The sequence below is a fragment of the Mustelus asterias genome, chromosome 7, assembly GCF_964213995.1.
Source record: "Mustelus asterias chromosome 7, sMusAst1.hap1.1, whole genome shotgun sequence".
Lineage (NCBI taxonomy): Eukaryota > Metazoa > Chordata > Chondrichthyes > Carcharhiniformes > Triakidae > Mustelus > Mustelus asterias.
This window is the reverse complement of record NC_135807.1, coordinates 30,741,410-30,762,140: the sequence shown is the minus strand read 5'-3', so window position 1 is coordinate 30,762,140 and position 20,731 is coordinate 30,741,410. Positions and strand designations below refer to the sequence as shown.

The following is a 20,731-nucleotide window of genomic DNA, read 5'->3' as shown; positions in this document are numbered from 1 at the left end:
AACAGAAGGTTGGTTAGGGCAAGTTTAGGGCCAGTTATAGATGGCAGAGGGAAGTTATGTGTGGAACCGGAGGAGATTGGTGAAGCATTGAACCAATATTTCTCTTCGGTGTTCACGCAAGGGGACATGAATATAGCTGAGGAGGACACTGGGTTGCAGGGGAGTAGAATAGACAGTATTACAGTTGATAAGGAGGATGTGCAGGATATTCTGGAGGGTCTGAAAATAGATAAATCCCCTGGTCCGGATGGGATTTATCCAAGGATTCTCTGGGAGGCAAGAGAAGTGATTGCAGAGCCTCTGGCTCTGATCTTCAGGTCGTCGTTGGCCTCTGGTATAGTACCAGAAGATTGGAGGTTAGCGAATGTTGTCCCATTGTTTAAGAAGGGGAACAGAGACTTCCCCGGGAATTATAGACCGGTGAGTCTCACTTCTGTTGTCGGCAAGATGTTGGAAAAAATTATAAGGGATAGGATTTATAGTTATTTGGAGAGTAATGAATTGATAGGTGATAGTCAGCATGGCTTTGTGGCAGGTAGGTCGTGCCTTACTAACCTTATTGAGTTTTTTGAGAAAGTGACCAAGGAGGTGGATGGGGGCAAGGCAGTGGACGTGGTATATATGGATTTTAGTAAGGCGTTTGATAAGGTTCACCATGGTAGGCTTCTGCAGAAAATGCAGATGTATGGGATTGGGGGTGATCTAGGAAATTGGATCAGGAATTGGCTAGCGGATAGGAAACAGAGGGTGGTGGTTGATAGTAAATATTCATCATGGAGTGCGGTTACAAGTGGTGTACCTCAGGGATCTGTTTTGGGGCCACTGCTGTTTGTAATATTTATTAATGATCTGGATGAGGGTATAGTTGGGTGGATTAGCAAATTTGCTGATGACACCAAAGTCGGTGGTGTGGTAGACAGTGAGGAAGGGTGTCGTAGTTTGCAGGAAGACTTAGACAGGTTGCAAAGTTGGGCCGAGAGGTGGCGGATGGAGTTTAATGCGGAGAAGTGTGAGGTAATTCACTTTGGTAGGAATAACAGATGTGTTGAGTATAGGGCTAACGGGAGGACTTTGAATAGTGTGGAGGAGCAGAGGGATCTAGGTGTATGTGTGCATAGATCCCTGAAAGTTGGGAATCAAGTAGATAAGGTTGTTAAGAAGGCATATGGTGTCTTGGCGTTTATTGGTAGGGGGATTGAATTTAGGAGTCGTAGCGTTATGTTGCAACTGTACACAACTCTGGTGCGGCCGCACTTGGAGTACTGTGTGCAGTTCTGGTCCCCACATTACAGGAAGGATGTGGAGGCTTTGGAGAGGGTGCAGAGGAGGTTTACCAGGATGTTGCCTGGTATGGAGGGGAGATCCTATGAGGAGAGGCTGAGGGATTTGGGATTGTTTTCGCTGGAAAGGCGGCGGCTAAGAGGGGATCTTATTGAAACATATAAGATGATTAGAGGTTTAGATAGGGTGGATAGTGATAGCCTTTTTCCTCTGATGGAGAAATCCAGCACGAGGGGGCATGGCTTTAAATTGAGGGGGGGTAGTTATAGAACCGATGTCAGGGGTAGGTTCTTTACCCAGAGGGTGGTGAGGGATTGGAATGCCCTGCCAGCATCAGTAGTAAATGCGCCTAGTTTGGGGGCGTTTAAGAGATCCGTAGATAGGTTCATGGACGAAAAGAAATTGGTTTAGGTTGGAGGGTCACAGTTTTTTTTTAACTGGTCGGTGCAACATCGTGGGCCGAAGGGCCTGTTCTGCGCTGTAATGTTCTATGTTCTATGTTCTATGAGAGAGTTCATGCTCTGAAGTTGTTGAACTCAATGTTCAGTGTGTTGTGCGGTACTTTATCAAATGCTTTTGGAAACCTATGCACACTATATATAGCACTCTGAACAGCAGAAATACTAATTTACAGAAGATTAAACAAATAATTTGAGCTGGTAACAAAAGCAATGGGTGGAATTCTCCCAAAAAAATTCTAAGTGCCGAATTTGCGTAAAAACCGAAGTAAATCCCGCTTTTTTCAGCGGGATTTTCAATATGAATCTCCCACACTCTGTGCATCATAGAGTGTCTCAGTGTGAAGCATGCTGAAACTCCAGGGTTGGGGCCTATTCTCGTTGGAGCGGCCGGCAGCATAGCGCTGAGAGGGCCACTGTGCATGCACTGATCTGTCAGCGCCGAGATCAGCACATGCACAGTAGCCCACACTACCGGCCTCCCAAACACTGGTCGGCTCAATTGCTGGCCAACCCCGTGACCCGCAATGCTGGCCGTGCAACCCCCTCATGCACCGATCACTGGCTTCCCGGATGTGTCCGGGCCAGCCCCGACCCTTTTCCCCTGTCCCGCCTTGATCTTTTCCCCCCACTCTGCAGTCCTGACCCCTTCCCCAAACCTCAACCCCACCCCCCCCCCGATCGCTGTTCGCCCTCCCCGTCACCGATCTCGAGTGCAGAGTGGCAATGGACGCCCCTACTCCTACTGATCGCCCTCAGAGGCCCCGCTCCCTCTGGCACCACCCATTGGCATTGCCTGATGCCCGGTTCAATCTAAAAAAGAACTCTCCATACCGGTTTAGAATTTAAGCAGAGACTAATCCAAGTTATTCACTGGAAAAGAAGGCTTTTCAGTGGTTTATTCACCTGAGGCCTTCAAAGGCAAGTTTGCTTTGACTTATCAGTCATTGGGGCAGCATTGACGTGTCTAAGAGACACTGCTTCATGACCTGTCATGGCTTCAAATGCTACAAGATATTGCTTTCAGTTCCTCTAATCGCCATCAAAATAAGGGCTATTTTAAACTCATTGACTACTTAGTTTTAACCATTCTATTTGTTCTCATTCTCACCAAGTTTGACATCTGCAGATCCTATGGAATGCTGAGTTTCTGTTCCACCTCGAACATGGTCTTTACAGTCTGACACAAAAAGCACACGTCTATTATTATCATTAATTGCCTTGCCCTTTCCATCTCAAAGGAACTTATTCCTCAAAAACCTCTGCTGCAGAGAGTGGCTTTGGGCTGATACTTAAAAGACTAATTTCAGGTGAAACGTGAACTGTTTCTTTCTCCAAAAATGTTGCCAAACTTGCTGCGTATGCCCAGGATTTACCTTTTAAAAGACTAATACAGCGCGTCCTGGAAAACTTTGTTGTAAATGGAGTGAAAACACCATACATAACCAATACAAAGGATTATGGAATTTTAAGTGTAAATTATGTTCAATGTAAATTGATTTTCCACAGCCTTTTGTGCTGGTTTCAAAGAAAGAAAAAGCATTGTGCTCGGGGCTGGTCTTGCCCACAAAACTGTAAGCTGCCAGGATGAAGTAATCACCATGAGGGGTTTCTGTTGAATTGCACTCAACTGTGGGCCAAGGAGTGCACTCTGAAAGATAAACTAGTTCTTTGAAACACAACGGCATTAATAACAAGATTTGAAAAGCTTTTGTAACTTAAAAAAACCCCAAAGAAACTGACCACTGAAGCCCAATAATAGTTATTGGTCCTGTGTTATTTTTAAAACACAGTAAGAAGTCTCACAACACCAGGTTAAAGTCCAACAGGTTTATTTGGTAGCAAAAGCCACGAGTTTTTGGAGCGCTGCGAAAGCTAGTGGCTTTTGCTACCAAATAAACCTGTTGGACTTTAACCTGGTGTTGTGAGACTTCTTACTGTGTTTACCCCAATCCAACGCCGGCATCTCCACATTATTTTTAAAAGTCATTTTGAATTCTATTACCTGCAGACGATAGGTTGATATGGATTCAGAAAGTAAATATTGAAAAAGCTTTTTGGGAGTTGTCCTTTCCAACATCTGTTAAAACAGTATTATCATATTTTGGATTGATGGGGTACTGTTGGAAATTTACAGAATTTTATGACATTAAGTATGCCCCTCTCTGCCCTGCTGAGAAACAATGTCAGTGGGAACTCTGTGCAGAGATTGGCACATAGTTAAAGCTAGCTTTAAAGAAAACATTTCCTCTCCACCCAGCTGAAAAAGCTGCTCTGCATAGAAACAGCACAGTAAGAAGTCTCACAACACCAGGTTAAAGTCCAACAGGTTTATTTGGTAGCAAATAACATAAGACCATAAGACATAGGAGCGGAAGTAAGGCCATTCGGCCCATCGAGTCCACTCCACCATTCAATCATGGTTGATTTCAACTCCATTTACCCGCTCTCTCCCCATAGCCCTTAATTCCTCGAGAAATCAAGAATTTATCAATTTCTGTCTTGAAGACGCTCAACGTCTCGGCCTCCACAGCCCTCTGTGGCAATGAATTCCACAGACCTACCACTCTCTGGCTGAAGAAATTTCTCCTCATCTCTGTTCTAAAGTGACTCCCTTTTATTCTAAGGCTGTGCCCCCGCGTCCTAGTCTCCCCTGCTAATGGAAACAACTTCCCTACGTCCATCCTATCTAAGCCGTTCATTATCTTGTAAGTTTCTATTAGATCTCCCCTCAACCTCCTAAACTCCAATGAATATAATCCCACGATCCTCAGACGTTCATCGTATGTCAGGCCTACCATTCCTGGGATCATCCGTGTGAATCTTTCGGAGCACTGCTCCTTCGTCAGATGGAGTGGATATCTGCTCTCCAACAGTGCACAGACACAGAAATCAAGTTACAGAATACTAATTAGAATGCAAATCTCTACAGCCAGCCAGGTCTTAAAGGTACAGACAATGTGGGTGGAGGGAGCATTCAACACAGGTTAAAGAGATGTGTATTGTCTCCAGACAGAACAGCTAGTGAGATTCTGCATGATCAGGGGGAAAGCTGTGGGGGTTACTGATAATGTGACATAAATCCAACATCCCGGTTTAGGCCGTCCTCATGTGTGCGGAACTTGGCTATCAGTTTCTGCTCAGCGACTCTGCGCTGTCGTGTGTCGTGAAGGCCGCCTTGCAGAACGCTTACCTGAAGATCCAAGGCTGAATGCCCGTGACTGCTGAAGTGCTCCATTTGCATTCTAATTAGTATTCTGTAACTTGATTTCTGTGTCTGTGCACTGTTTGAGAGCAGATATCCACTCCATCTGACGAAGGAGCAGTGCTCCGAAAGCTTATGGTATTTGCTACCAAATAAACCTGTTGGACTTTAACCTGGTGTTGTGAGACTTCTTACTGTGCTTACCCCAGTCCAACGCCAGCATCTCCACATCATGACTACCATAGAAACAGCAGCCAGCAAGTTCTCCATACCAGCTATCCTAACACATTAAACCTATGAGAAATTGAGACCAGTTGCCTACGGGTCTCGGATTTACACCCAGATATAGTTTAATTTTTCCATGTGTATGACTTGCATCCAGGCAGGTATGTGGATCCAGGAGGCAGTGATAGAGGAACCTTGGTCCTTGACTTCGACCAACACATACAAGGTGCTTGTTACCTGTGACGATTGAGAAAATGACTACAGGGTGCAAAGTGACCATACAATACAAAGAACAAAGAACAATACAGCACAGGAACAGGCCCTTCGGCCCTCCAAGCCCGTGCCGCTCCCTGGTCCAAACTAGACCATTCTTTTGTATCCCTTCATTCCCACTCCGTTCATATGCCTATCTAGATAACTCTTAAACGTTCCCAGTGTGTCCGCCTCCACCACCTTGCCTGGCAGCGCATTCCAGGCCCCCACCACCCTCTGTGTAAAATATGTCCTTCTGATACTTTGGTAGGAATAACAGATGTGTTGAGTATAGGGCTAACGGGAGGACTTTGAATAGTGTGGAGGAGCAGAGGGATCTAGGTGTATGTGTGCATAGATCCCTGAAAGTTGGGAATCAAGTAGATAAGGTTGTTAAGAAGGCATATGGTGTCTTGGCGTTTATTGGTAGGGGGATTGAATTTAGGAGTCGTAGCGTTATGTTGCAACTGTACACAACTCTGGTGCGGCCGCACTTGGAGTACTGTGTGCAGTTCTGGTCCCCACATTACAGGAAGGATGTGGAGGCTTTGGAGAGGGTGCAGAGGAGGTTTACCAGGATGTTGCCTGGTATGGAGGGGAGATCCTATGAGGAGAGGCTGAGGGATTTGGGATTGTTTTCGCTGGAAAGGCGGCGGCTAAGAGGGGATCTTATTGAAACATATAAGATGATTAGAGGTTTAGATAGGGTGGATAGTGATAGCCTTTTTCCTCTGATGGAGAAATCCAGCACGAGGGGGCATGGCTTTAAATTGAGGGGGGGTAGTTATAGAACCGATGTCAGGGGTAGGTTCTTTACCCAGAGGGTGGTGAGGGATTGGAATGCCCTGCCAGCATCAGTAGTAAATGCGCCTAGTTTGGGGGCGTTTAAGAGATCCGTAGATAGGTTCATGGACGAAAAGAAATTGGTTTAGGTTGGAGGGTCACAGTTTTTTTTTTAACTGGTCGGTGCAACATCGTGGGCCGAAGGGCCTGTTCTGCGCTGTAATGTTCTATGTTCTATGATACCTGTGTTAAACCTCCCCCCCTTCACCTTGAACCTATGACCCCTCGTGAACGTCACCACCGACCCGAGGAAAAGCTTCCCACCGTTCACCCTAGCTATGCCTTTCATAATTTTATACACCTCTATTAAGTCTCCCCTCATCCTCCCTCTTTCCAGGGAGAACAACCCCAGTTTACTCAATCTCTCCTCATAACTAAGCCCCTCCATACCAGGCAACATCCTGGTAAACCTCCTCTGTACTCTCTCCAAAGCCTCCACGTCCTTCTGGTAGTGTGGCGACCAGAACTGGACGCAGTATTCCAAATGTGGCCGAACCAACGTTCTATACATCTGCAACATCAGACCCCAACTTTTATACTCTATGCCCCGTCCTATAAAGGCAAGCATGCCATATGCCTTCTTCACCACCTTCTCCACCTGTGACGTCACCTTCAAGGATCTGTGGACTTGCACACCCAGGTCCCTCTGTGTATCTACACCCTTTATGGTTCTGCCATTTATCGTATAGCACCTCCCGACATTATTTCTACCAAAATGCATCACTTCGCATTTATCAGGATTGAACTCCATCTGCCATTTCTTTGCCCAAATTTCCAGCCTATCTATATCCTTCTGTAGCTTCTGACAATGCTCCTCACTATCTGCAGGTCCTCCCAATTTTGTGTCGTCCGCAAACTTACTGATCACCCCAGTTACACCTTCTTCCAGATCGTTTATATAAATCACAAACAGCAGAGGTCCCAATACAGAGCCCTGCGGAACACCACTAGTCACAGGCCTCCAGCCGGAAAAAGACCCTTCCACTACCACCCTCTGTCTTCTGTGACCAAGCCAGTTCTCCACCCATCTAGCCACCTCCCCCTTTATCCCATGAGATCCAATCTTTTTCACCAGCCTACCATGAGGGACTTTGACAAAACCCTTTACTAAAGTCCATATAGACGACATCCACGGCCCTTCCCTCGTCAACCATTCTGGTCACTTCTTCAAAAATCTCCACCAGGTTAGTGAGGCATGACCTCCCTCTCACAAAACCATGCTGACTATCGTTAATGAGTTTATTCCTTTCTAAATGCGCATACATCCCATCTCTAAGAAGCTTCTCCAACAACTTCCCCACCACGGACGTCAAGCTCACCGACCTATAATTACCCGGGTTATCCTTCCTACCCTTCTTAAATAACGGGATCACATTAGCTATCCTCCAATCCTCTGGGACCTCACCTGCGTCCAGTGACGAGACAAAGATTTGCGTCAGAGGCCCAGCGATTTCATCTCTCGTCTTCCTGAGCAGCCTTGGATAGATTCCATCAGGCCCTAGGGATTTGTCAGTTCAATACATTGAAAGTGCGTGGGGAAGTGGGGTTAGTGGTAGTATACAATATAATCAGGGGATAGACACTGTTCTCTGCAGCTGCGGTCATGAGCTATGAATTATTTATTCATTTATTAGTGTCACAAGTAGCCTTACATTAACACTGCAATGAAGTTACTATGAAAATCTCCTAGTCGCTACACTCGATGCTTGTTGTCTTGCTTGCTCGGAGCCAGGATTAAAGGTATCACCTCATTGCTGACTTTGGCGTGGGGTTATGAATACAAATGTTTGTTTTAATAAGGTATTAAATATTTGAAGGTGTTTAATGTACTGAGTGGACTTTCATGAATGAGTGGGGTAAGCTTATGTAGGGATGAGGAAACAAGGTTCAGATGGCTCGATTGAGGATTACAAGTTAGCAAGGAATGAGCTGAAAAAGGGGCTTAGGAGAACTACGAGGGGGCATGAGAAGTCCTTGGCGGGTCGGATCAAGGAAAACCCCAAGGCTTTTTACTCTTATGTGAGGAATAAAAGAATGACCAGGGTGAGGTTAGGGCCGGTCAAGGACAGTAGTGGAACTTGTGTATGGAATCGGTAGAGAAAGGAGAGGTGATGAATGAATACGTTTCTTCAGTGTTCACCAAGGAGAGGGGCCATGTTTTTGAGGAAGAAAAGGTGTTACTGGCTAATAGGCTGGAGGAAGTAGATGTTCGTAAGGAGGATGTACTAGCAGTTTTGAATAAACTGAAGGTCGATAAGTCCCCTGGGCCTGATGAAATATATCCTAGGATTCTTTGGAAGGCAAGGGATGAGATTGCAGAGCCTTTGGCTTTGATCTTTGGGTCCTCACTGTCCACAGGGATGGTGCCAGAGGACTGGAGAGTGGCGAATGTTGTTCCTCTGTTTAAGAAAGGGAATAGAAATGACCCTGGTAATTATAGGCCGGTTAGTCTTACTTCAGTGGTTGGTAAGTTGATGGAAAAGGTCCTTCGGGATGGGATTTACGACCATTTAGAAAGATGCGGATTAATCCGGGATAGTCAGCACGGATTTGTGAAGGGCAAGTCGTGCCTCACAAATTTGATTGAATTTTTTGAGGAAACAACTAAGTGTGTTGATGAAGGTAGGGCAGTTGATGTCATATACATGGATTTTAGTAAGGCGTTTGATAAGGTCCCCCATGGTCGGCTTATGATGAAAGTAAGGAGGTATGGGATAGAGGGAAAGTTGGCAAATTGGATAGGTAACTGGCTATCTGAGCGAAGACAGAGGGTGGTGGTGGATGGAAAATTTTCGGACTGGAGGCAGGTTGCTAGCGGAGTGCCACAGGGATCAGTGCTTGGTCCTCTGCTCTTTGTGATTTTTATTAATGACTTAGAGGAGGGGGCTGAAAGGTGGATCAGTAAATTTGCTGATAACACCAAGATTGGTGGAGTAGTGGATGATGTGGAGGGCTGTTGTAGACTGCAAAGAGACATAGATAGGATGCAAAGCTGGGCTGAAAAATGGCAGATGGAGTTTAACCCTGATAAATGTGAGATGATTCATTTTGGTAGGACAAATGTAAATGTGGATTACAGGGTCAAAGGTAGGGTTCTGAAGACTGTGGAGGAACAGAGAGATCTTGGGGTCCATATCCACAGATCTCTGAAGGTTGCCACTCAAGTGGATAGAGCTGTGAAGAAGGCCTATAGTGTGTTAGCTTTTATAAACAGGGGGTTGGAGTTTAAGAGCAGTGGGGTTATGCTGCAACTGTACAGGACCTTGATGAGACCACATTTGGAATATTGTGTGCAGTTCTGGTCATCTCACTATAAGAAGGATGTGGAAGCGCTGGAAAGAGTGCAAAGGAGATTTACCAGGATACTGCCTGGTTTGGAGGGTAGGTCTTATGAGGAAAGGTTGATGGAGCTAGGGCTGTTCTCTCTGGAGCGGAGGAGGTTGAGGGGAGACTTAATAGAGGTTTATAAAATGATGAAGGGGATAGATAGAGTGAACGTTCAAAGACTATTTCCTCGGGTGGATGGAGCTATTACAAGGGGGCATAACTATAGGGTTCATGGTGGGCGATATAGGAAGGATGTCTGAGGTAGGTTCTTTACGCAGAGAGTGGTTGGGGTGTGGAATGGACTGCCTGCAGTGATAGTGGAGTCAGACACTTTAGGAACATTTAAGCGGTTATTGGATAGGCACATGGAGCACACCAGAATGATAGGGAGTGGGATAGCTTGATCTTGGTTTCAGATAAAGCTCGGCACAACATCGTGGGCCGAAGGGCCTGTTCTGTGCTGTACTGTTCTATGTTCTATAGTGAAGTCTATTTTGAAGTTAATTTTATTTAATCTCACCATTGATCCTGAGGTCTGCCCCTGGTGGATATTGGATGAGTTGGAAAGGAGGGTGCAAGGAAAAGGAGCAAGAAGGCGTTCTGCTGAGAGAGCCTGAGGATGGCAAAATTCAAGGATAAAATTTCTGTATTGTTATATGAGCCACGACGCAATTGGTATAGGGTCTAGCAGATTAGAGAATTAAATATGCGGTTCAAAGAGTGGTTTGTGGAGAAAAGGTTTCAATTCATATGGCACTGGCATCAGTACTGAGAAAAGAAGGAGCTGTTCAGGTGGGATGGGCTCCACCTTAACCAGCCTGGGATCAGTGTCCAGGTGAATGGTATAACCAGGGATGTGAATAGAGCTTTAAATTAAAAGGGTTAAGTAAAGGGTACCTAAATAGTAATATAGATTTAAGCAAAGACAAATCTGATTGGTCAGCAGCTCTGTCGTCCCAGTTGTGGCAGTGGCATCAGTGGCTCGGACTGGAAGTACAAGCAGTCTCCAGATTAGTCCTTTTTAAGTTGCCATGTCCAGGACCAGTTAAGTTCAAGGTGTCTCATGGTGGGGAGGATTGATGAGACCTAGGAAGGGGTGGGAGGATCAAGGTGGGGATCTTAACAGAGAGGTCGGGTGAGACAGAGGAGTGAGTACCCATGGGGGGGGGCAGACATTGGCAGGGGGGGCATTCGATGTGAAGAGAGGACTGTTGAGGGACATGTTCCTCCTTCCTGTCCAAGGGCCAAGCAAGGTGACCTGCCGGGCTTCCCCCCATCCTGAAGTCCTCCTGCCAGCCTCAAAATTAGGGGCCACTTAGCACCACTCAGTTGGGGCAAGGATCCTAGGCCTCTCGCACACCATGTAAAATTGCAGATAGTTCAGGACTGGTGGGAAGGCCACTCGTGAAGTTTGTCAGCCACCCTCCACCGCCTGCAAACCAGCTCTCAGAAGGCTGTAAAATTCTGCCCCATATTTCACACAACTCTTAAGCTGAAATGCACATTGAAAGTCGCTCAATGAAGCATTTGAACAATTTTGTTAGACATGGGAATCAATTGCTTCTCTTGGCATTATTGGCCATGTGATCCTGTGAATTACATTCCTCTGGTATCTCACCTCATGAATTAATGATCAGAATGTGTAATGAAAACCACCGAACATTTAACGCACCAAGATATGTTCCAACCATAATACCAGGCCCTGACTCACAGAATAACCAGTTGCAACAAATAATGACATTGCCATCACTATGATCAATCTAAAAGAACAAATAAACTGTATTTTGAGACACAGGTTAAGGTAATAGAATGGGGAGCAACTCCTTATTCCATTGTTGAGATGGCTGGTTCAGCTCTTTATAAAGTTGCCTTTAGCAAGGGAAAAAAAGGGGAATCCATATCAAACAGCTAAAGGAACCTTGGACATGGTGAAAAACACTCCCGGAATCAAGCCAATCGTGTTTGAGTATGACGAGATGGTGGTGTCTCCACTTGAGGTACAACAGGCTAGGTAGGAGCAGAAAAATATGTATTTGAAACCATAACCATTCACTCCCGAGGTGGATGTACCAAACTGATAAATGTATCAGCTTGTTGCACCTACATTGGGAAAAAATGCCCCACATGGCAGGATTTTCGGTTGAGAAGAGGATGGAGTCAGGCTTATCGTTCTCAGATGTAGATCTGAGGTGGCCACAGGGTCTGCTGAGTGTTGAAATTGACTGTTGAAAAAGCCCACATCTGGTCTCTGGAACATCATCTCATTTGTTTCTTTAAACATTAGGCCCTCTAGCCCTCACCCTGTATACCCCACCCACTCACCATAACAACTCATGTCCCCAATCCACTCAATGTCTTCTCGTAATTTCTATGTCAACTCATTCCTCCCATCCAGTCCTTAGCCCTTTATAGCTCCTATTCCAAATTAGCGCTAACTCATGGCAACCAATGACACATTCCAATGCCTTACACTCCCACGCTAACTCACCCATTATCTACCATGGGCAGACCTTAGCATCTATGCTGAGATGAAATAAAATAGAGTTCTAAATATCTATTACAGGTTTCACTATGTATAAATAATACTAATTCATGAAAGTGCATACACAATTAAATCCCCTCATGTACTTAATGCCTTATAAAAACAAACATTTGCATTCATAATCTCACACAAAAGACAGCTAATGCTTTAATATTCACAGGCGGCATGGTGGCACAGTGGTTAGCACTGTGGTCTCACAGCGCCAGGGACCCAGGTTCAATTCCGGCCCTGGTTGACTGTCCGTGAGGAGCTTGCATGTTCTCCCCGCGTCTGCGTAGGATTTCTCCGATTGCTCCAAATTTCCTCCCACAGTCCAAAGATGTGGGCCTGGATGTGAGCTGCTTGAGCAGGGAGATGGGGGTTGGGACACATCTGGGATATCGACCTTTATCACTAAAGCAGATCGGCTCAGGGAGTGGTAAATGTGAGGTGTTTGGGATTGGGGTGTTGCCCATGGATTGGTGCCAGCCTATCCGAAGAAGGCTGAATCAGGGCCTCCCTGGTTTTCCTGCCCCAGTGAAGGTTCCTGATTTCAGCCTCCTCTTCCTTGCCTTCTGGCTGCTCTTGATCTGCCCCCGAGTAGATTTTGCTGTCATCGTCTGAGTCAGATGCAGCAGCATCAGTGTCTTCCTGGTCCAGAGGTTCACACAGTAAGAAGTTTAACAACACCAGGTTAAAGTCCAACAGGTTTATTTGGTAGCAAAAGCCACACAAGCTTTCGGAGCTCTTAGCCCCTTCTTCAGGTGAGTGGGAACTCTGTTCACAAACAGAGCTTATAAAGACACAGACTCAAAAACCAGAGGTTCACCCCAGGAGAGAGCCAAATCACGAAGAGTGCTGCAGACGATGATAAGCAACACTTGCTCCGGCAGATATTGCAAGACACTCCCACATCAGTCCAGGCATCAGAACCTTATCTTCAGCAGGCCAACAGTCCTTTCCACCACCGCCCTTGTGCTTATATGGTAGTAGTTGTATCTCTCCCCTGCCTCTGTGCTTGGATGTGGAAAATCCTGGCCACAGTCTCTCTTTCTCATACACACACACTCTCTCCCTCACACACACAAACACATTCTCTCTCTCACACACACACACTCTCAGAGCACAAAGAAAAGGGGACATGTCCTCTCTGTCCGACCTCAAAAATCTCTCACACACTCTCTCTCTCACTCACTCTCTCTCTCACTCACACACTCTCTCTCTCTCACTCACACACTCTCTCTCTCTCTCTCACACTCTCGCGCACACTCTCTCTCTCTCGCGCACACTCTCTCTCTCTCGCGCACTCTCTCTCTCGCGCACACTCTCTCTCTCTCGCGCACACTCTCTCTCTCGCGCACACTCTCTCTCTCTCGCGCACACTCTCTCTCTCTCGCTCACACTCTCTCTCTCGCGCACACTCTCTCTCTCGCGCACACTCTCTCTCTCTCGCGCACACTCTCTCTCTCTGGCGCACACTCTCTCTCTCTCACTCACACACTCTCTCTCTCACTCACACACTCTCTCTCTCTCACTCACACACTCTCTCTCTCTCACTCACACACTCTCGCGCACACTCTCTCTCTCTCGCGCACACTCTCTCTCTCTCGCGCACACTCTCTCTCTCTCGCGCACACTCTCTCTCTCTCGCGCACACTCTCTCTCTCTCGCGCACACTCTCTCTCTCTCGCGCACACTCTCTCTCTCTCGCGCACACTCTTTCTCTCGCGCGCACTCTCTCTCTCTCGCGCACACTCTCTCTCTCTCGCGCACACTCTCTCTCTCTCGCGCGCACTCTCTCTCTCTCGCGCGCACTCTCTCTCTCTCGCGCGCACTCTCTCTCTCTCGCGCGCACTCTCTCTCTCTCGCGCACACTCTCTCTCTCTCGCGCACACTCTCTCTCTCTCGCGCGCACTCTCTCTCTCTCGCGCACACTCTCTCTCGCGCACACTCTCTCTCGCGCACACTCTCTCTCTCGCGCACACTCTCTCTCTCGCGCACACTCTCTCTCTCGCGCACACTCTCTCTCTCGCGCACACTCTCTCTCTCGCACACACTCTCTCTCGCACACACTCTCTCTCTCGCACACACTGTCTCTCTCGCACACACTCTCTCTCGCACACACTCTCTCTCGCACACACTCTCTCTCTCGCACACACTCTCTCTCTCGCACACACTCTCTCTCTCGCACACACTCTCTCTCTCGCACACACTCTCTCTCTCGCACACACTCTCTCTCTCGCACACACTCTCTCTCTCGCACACACTCTCTCTCTCGCACACACTCTCTCTCTCGCACACACTCTCTCTCTCGCACACACTCTCTCTCTCGCACACACTCTCTCTCTCGCACACACTCTCTCTCTCGCACACACTCTCTCTCTCGCACACACTCTCTCTCTCGCACACACTCTCTCTCTCGCACACACTCTCTCTCTCGCACACACTCTCTCTCTCGCACACACTCTCTCTCTCTCTCGCACACACTCTCTCTCTCTCTCGCACACACTCTCTCTCTCTCTCGCACACACTCTCTCTCTCTCTCGCACACACTCTCTCTCTCTCGCACACACTCTCTCTCTCGCACACACTCTCTCTCTCGCACACACTCTCTCTCTCGCACACACTCTCTCTCGCACACACTCTCTCTCTCGCACACACTCTCTCTCTCGCACACACTCTCTCTCTCGCACACACTCTCTCTCTCGCACACACTCTCTCTCTCGCACACACTCTCTCTCTCGCACACACTCTCTCTCTCGCACACTCTCTCTCTCGCACACACTCTCTCTCTCGCACACACTCTCTCTCTCGCACACACTCTCTCTCGCACACACTCTCTCTCTCGCACACACTCTCTCTCTCGCACACACTCTCTCTCTCGCACACACTCTCTCTCTCGCACACACTCTCTCTCTCGCACACACTCTCTCTCTCGCACACACTCTCTCTCTCGCACACACTCTCTCTCTCGCACACACTCTCTCTCTCGCACACACTCTCTCTCTCGCACACACTCTCTCTCTCGCACACACTCTCTCTCTCGCACACACTCTCTCTCTCGCACACACTCTCTCTCTCTCGCACACACTCTCTCTCTCTCGCACACACTCTCTCTCTCTCGCACACACTCTCTCTCTCTCGCACACACTCTCTCTCTCGCACACACTCTCTCTCTCGCACACACTCTCTCTCTCGCACACACTCTCTCTCTCGCACACACTCTCTCTCTCGCACACACTCTCTCTCTCGCACACACTCTCTCTCTCGCACACACTCTCTCTCTCGCACACACTCTCTCTCTCGCACACACTCTCTCTGTCGCACACACTCTCTCTCTCGCACACACTCTCTCTCTCGCACACACTCTCTCTCTCGCACACACTCTCTCTCTCGCACACACTCTCTCTCTCGCACACACTCTCTCTCTCGCACACACTCTCTCTCTCGCACACACTCTCTCTCTCGCACACACTCTCTCTCTCGCACACACTCTCTCTCTCGCACACACTCTCTCTCTCGCACACACTCTCTCTCTCGCACACACTCTCTCTCTCGCACACACTCTCTCTCTCGCACACACTCTCTCTCTCGCACACACTCTCTCTCTCGCACACACTCTCTCTCTCGCACACACTCTCTCTCTCGCACACACTCTCTCTCTCGCACACACTCTCTCTCTCGCACACACTCTCTCTCTCGCACACACTCTCTCTCTCGCACACACTCTCTCTCTCGCACACACTCTCTCTCGCACACACTCTCTCTCTCGCACACACTCTCTCTCTCGCACACACTCTCTCTCTCGCACACACTCTCTCTCTCGCACACACTCTCTCTCTCGCACACACTCTCTCTCTCGCACACACTCTCTCTCTCGCACACACTCTCTCTCTCGCACACACTCTCTCTCTCTCGCACACACTCTCTCTCTCTCGCACACACACTCTCTCTCTCTCTCTCGCACACACTCTCTCTCTCTCGCACACACACTCTCTCTCTCTCTCTCGCACACACTCTCTCTCTCTCTCGCACACACTCTCTCTCTCTCTCGCACACACTCTCTCTCTCTCTCGCACACACTCTCTCTCTCTCGCACACACTCTCTCTCTCTCGCACACACTCTCTTCTCTCGCACACACTCTCTTCTCTCGCACACACTCTCTTCTCTCGCACACACTCTCTTCTCTCGCACACACTCTCTCTCTCTCGCACACACTCTCTCTCTCGCACACACTCTCTCTCTCGCACACACTCTCTCTCTCGCACACACTCTCTCTCTCGCACACACTCTCTCTCTCTCTCGCACACACTCTCTCTCTCTCTCGCACACACTGTCTCTCTCTCTCACACACACTGTCTCTCTCTCTCACACACACTCTCTCTCTCTCTCTCACACTCTCTCTCTCTCCCTCAAGCACTCACATGAACCCTCACACTCTCTCTCACACATACTCTTTATCGCACACCAGCAACCAGTTCCTCCCCTCCACCAGCGGCTAGTTTCTTTTATAGTTTTTATTTCAGAATTCCAGCATTTGCAAGTTTTCTCCTGTTATTCATGCCATTTTCTTCATAAAATTCAGAACTAGAAGTTATTACGCAAAAACATGTTGCCTTGTTTCTTTATTCAATGTGTCTGTCACACTGATACTTCATTCACAGCCTATAGCACAAAAGAAAATCAGTTTAACATGCTCCCATCTGTGATCTGATGACATTCCAATATATCTTAACTGGTTTCCAGGAGGTATGAGGTTCTGAAAATAGTTCCGAGTCACTACCCACATTGAATAAATTAAAAGTTTCCTCAATCTTCACACAAATCTTGCTTTTAGCCTGTAATCTAAATAGACTTGTATTTCACGGTGTTGTCTGGGGAAACTACAGTTTAAACAAAAATATAAGAAAGGAAAAGCAAATTCAACCATCAGGCATCCGTGGCTTTGGGCTTCCTGAGTTTCTCCAGTCTGGATTTTCCCTTCCCTGCTGCACCCCCTAAAACGTCCACACAGGAGGTAGTATTAGGGAAAATTGTGAAGCCCTTTCTCCCTCCCTTATGATTGACTACACAGATTTTCCTGACTATCTTGGGTGGTATCCAGGGCACTGTCCCTTGATTCAGCCATCTTGTTGCTCCTGATCACCTGGAAGAGAAGCATTGATCTGGGAAGGCAGGTTGCGGGGTGGGACAGAGAAGTGGGGGATGGGGGAAATGTTAATTACAGATTAGAAAAGTGAAGTAACAGAAAGAAATCTATTCACATTCCTTTTTCTGGAGAATTTCTGTTTGGTTATTTACTGCCACTCTGACCTGAACTGGATTCACTGATTCCACTCCTTTTGCCATTATTTTATCCAAACTAGAAACAGGGGTGCTAGTGCCTTTTTGTTCCAACCAGTTGAAGCCTTGGTTAAAACTGATGGAAGCAGTTACAGTTCCTCGACTTGCTGCTCTGTGGTTTGCTCCTCTGTTTGCACGGCCTCTTGTACGTAAACAATGAATTCGGATGTCTCTTCACCCTGAGTGTAAACAGTCACTGTCTCAATCCCTTCTACATCATCAGAGGAGACTACGACTTGCTCGACCAGATGATGTCCCTCGCCAAGTTCCACTGAAGCTTGCTCCAAGGCCTGCTGGATCATCACTGTGTGATTGCCTGCTGTTTCATCCTCAGCCTGAAGGTAAGGAAGCAACCAAAAAGGAAAGGATGAGTGCAATTCGATTACACAACTTCCTACCCCAGAGATAGCTAGCAATAGAATGCTATATTTCTTAAATCTTCCCATCTCCTCCAACTTTCTTCTTTCCTCTTCTAAAGGGGCTAACTCTTTCTAGACCACAAAACGACAATAGGTAGTAGCAGCTCTTGCGTACTTCACTTTAGTCAATCTTCCTGAGTGAGCCTAGGCAGTGAAGGGTAAGTTTTCAATTACAACTGGCACTGGTAGGTCCTTACATGCAACTGTATTGGGTCACCAACTGCAAAGGCCATGCACAATGTTTAAAACATAGAATCTGGAGGAGAATCTTAACTTTAGGTTCGTGCTGTGCTTGATAGGCCCCACTGAAATGCGAGAAAAATGGTAATGTTGCCTTCATCTTCCTCTTGATAGTGGCAAATTTCTTCCTTATTTGTAACAATGCACAATGGGAGCCAGGGTCGGCACGGTGGCACAGGGGTTAGCACTGCTGCTTCACAGCGCCAGAGACCTGGGTTCGATTCCTGGCTTGGGTCACTATCTGTGTGGAGTTTGCACATTCTCCCTGTGTCTGCATGGGTTTCTTCCGGGTGCTCCGGTTTCCTCCCACATTCTGAAAGATGTGCTGGTTAGGTGCATTGACCCGAACAGGCGCCAGAGTGTGGCGACTAGGGGAATTTCACAGTACATTCATTGCAGTGTTAATGTAAGCCTTACTCGTGACTAATAAAGAAACTTTACTTTAGGAGACTGCATTAACTTGATCAGCAACCACCCTGTGCTTAATAGACATATGAATTAGGAGCGGAGTAGATCATTTGGCCCTTCAAACCTGCTCCAGAATTTGATAAGATCATGGCTGATCTGATTGTGGTCTCTACATTTCTGTCTACCTCCAATACCTCTGTTATCCTGGGGCTTACTTGTCAGTCAAGAATCTATCTAACTCAGCTTTAAAAATATTCAATGACCTTGCTTCCACTGCTCTCTGGGCAAGGTAATTCCACAGACTAATGAGCCTCAGAGAAAAAAACAATTCTTCTTTTCTCCGTCTTAAATGGGTGACTCCCTTATTTTTAAACTGTGTCCCCTGGGTCTAGTCTCTCCCACAACATTATTTCAGCATTTATCCTTTCAAGTCCCCTCAGAATCTCAAATGTTTCAATAAGATCACCTCACATTTTTAAAAATCTCTAATGCCGGATTTCCCAAACTAGGTTCCATGGACCTCTGAGGTTGGATATCCCCAGGGGTTCCGCAGTAAATCAGGCTGATGAATAACATTTGAAAAATGCTGTGAAGCTGGTTGTTTCAAACAGAGACGAGGGGTGAAATCTTACCAAGAAATGGCAGAGTGTTGGGTCGTGTTTGGCGCCAATTGTGCTGCTGTGTTTTCGGCTTTGAATCTTACAGATCATTAATATTTATTTCTATTCCTAAGAGTTTCAAGTTGCTCCAGCGGCACTTTCCCTCTGATTCGCCCGTCATGTAATGTGGTTGGTGCAGGCTTGGAGGGCCGAAGGGCCTGTTCCTGTGCTGTAATTTTCTTTGTTCTTTGACTGAACTGCTGCAAGCACTGGGGAGCTCCTTGTAAACAGCTCCCTGGCACTTAGAATCATAGAATCATAGAATCCCTATAGTACAGAAGGAGGCCATTTTGCCCATCGAGTCTGTACTGACCACAATCCCACCCAGGCCCTATTCCCGTAACTCCACATATTTACCCTGCTAATCCCTCTGATACTGGGGTCAATTCAGCATGGCCAATCGGGTGGATGTAGCTATTACTAGGGGGCATAACTATAAGGTTCATGGTGGGAGATACAGGAAGGATGTCCGAGGAAGGTTCTTTACGCAGAGAGTGGTTGGGGTGTGGAATGGGCTGCCTGCTTTGATAGTGGAGTCAGACACTTTAGGAACTTTCAAGCGGTTATTGGATAAGCACATGGAGCACACCAGGATGATAGGGAGTGGGATAGCTTGATCTTGGTTTCGGACAAAGCTCGGCACAACATCGAGGGTTGAAGGGCATGTACTGTGCTGTACTGTTCTATGTTCTATGTTAATCAACCTCACCCACACATCTTTGGACAGTGGGAGGAAACCGGAGCACCCGGAGGAAACCCACGCAGACACGGGGAGAAAGTGCAAACTCCACACAGACAGTGATCTGAGGCCGGAATTGAACCCGGGTCCCTGGTGCTGTGAGGCAGCAGTGATAACCACTGTGCCGCCGTGCTGCCACACTGTACCTCTCTGGCACTTGTTCCACAATGACTGCAGGGTATGGCAGCCAAGAAGCCAGCAGTGCACTGCAATTTAGAGAGGTGCCCTCACCAGACTGCTCCAGAGAGGGTGCAGAGGTAGGAAACCCTATACCCAGGCTCGAGGAGACAGCTGTCTAGCAGGGTGACTACCCCCACCTGGGATGCAGTGGCATCCCTGGTGAATGCCAGTGTGTGCCCTACAGAAGAGGATGGGACAGCAGTGTCAGAAAAAGATGAACGATCTTCTTCACTTAGCCGGGTAAGTACCTTGGCTTTTGCCAACACCAGGTTCTCCCATTCCTTCCCACAATCACCATGTACTCCCAGTAGCTGCTATGCTCCACACACTCCTGAAACCACCGAAGCCCCAAGCCTGCCTCATCACCATCTTAAATGTCCAGACTCTCACCTACATTCTCCCTATCCGTGTCATTGCAGAACAAACTAGAGCACAACAGGCATCAATGTGTGCATCTGGCAGCAGTCATGGCGGAGTTGTCAATGCTTCAAGTAGTGGGCCCTCGAGCTGGCTGGGGAGGAGGACAAGATACATGATCCCTGCTAATATGGGCCTCCACCAGCAGGATCGGAAACATTCGTGAGTCCGTTTGTGATTCCCGTTTTTGGCCTCATGAACCTTGCCTGTACT

At 47.6% G+C, this 20,731-nt stretch overlaps 1 protein-coding gene across 7 annotated transcripts in view; it reads right to left on the bottom strand.

Annotated features, from left to right (window-relative positions):
- Positions 1-16,721: 16,721 nt before the first annotated feature.
- Positions 16,722-20,731, bottom strand: part of zfat (zinc finger and AT hook domain containing) — a 113,263-nt gene continuing 109,253 nt past the window's right edge. For all 7 annotated transcript variants that reach the window (XR_013498298.1, XM_078215799.1, XM_078215801.1 and 4 more), the window contains one exon: positions 16,722-17,791. Coding sequence is in view for 6 of the 7 variants with exons in the window: in XM_078215799.1 (XP_078071925.1) it covers positions 17,546-17,791 (246 nt within the window). In the remaining variant the exon portion in view is untranslated. The remainder of the gene's footprint in view (positions 17,792-20,731) is intronic.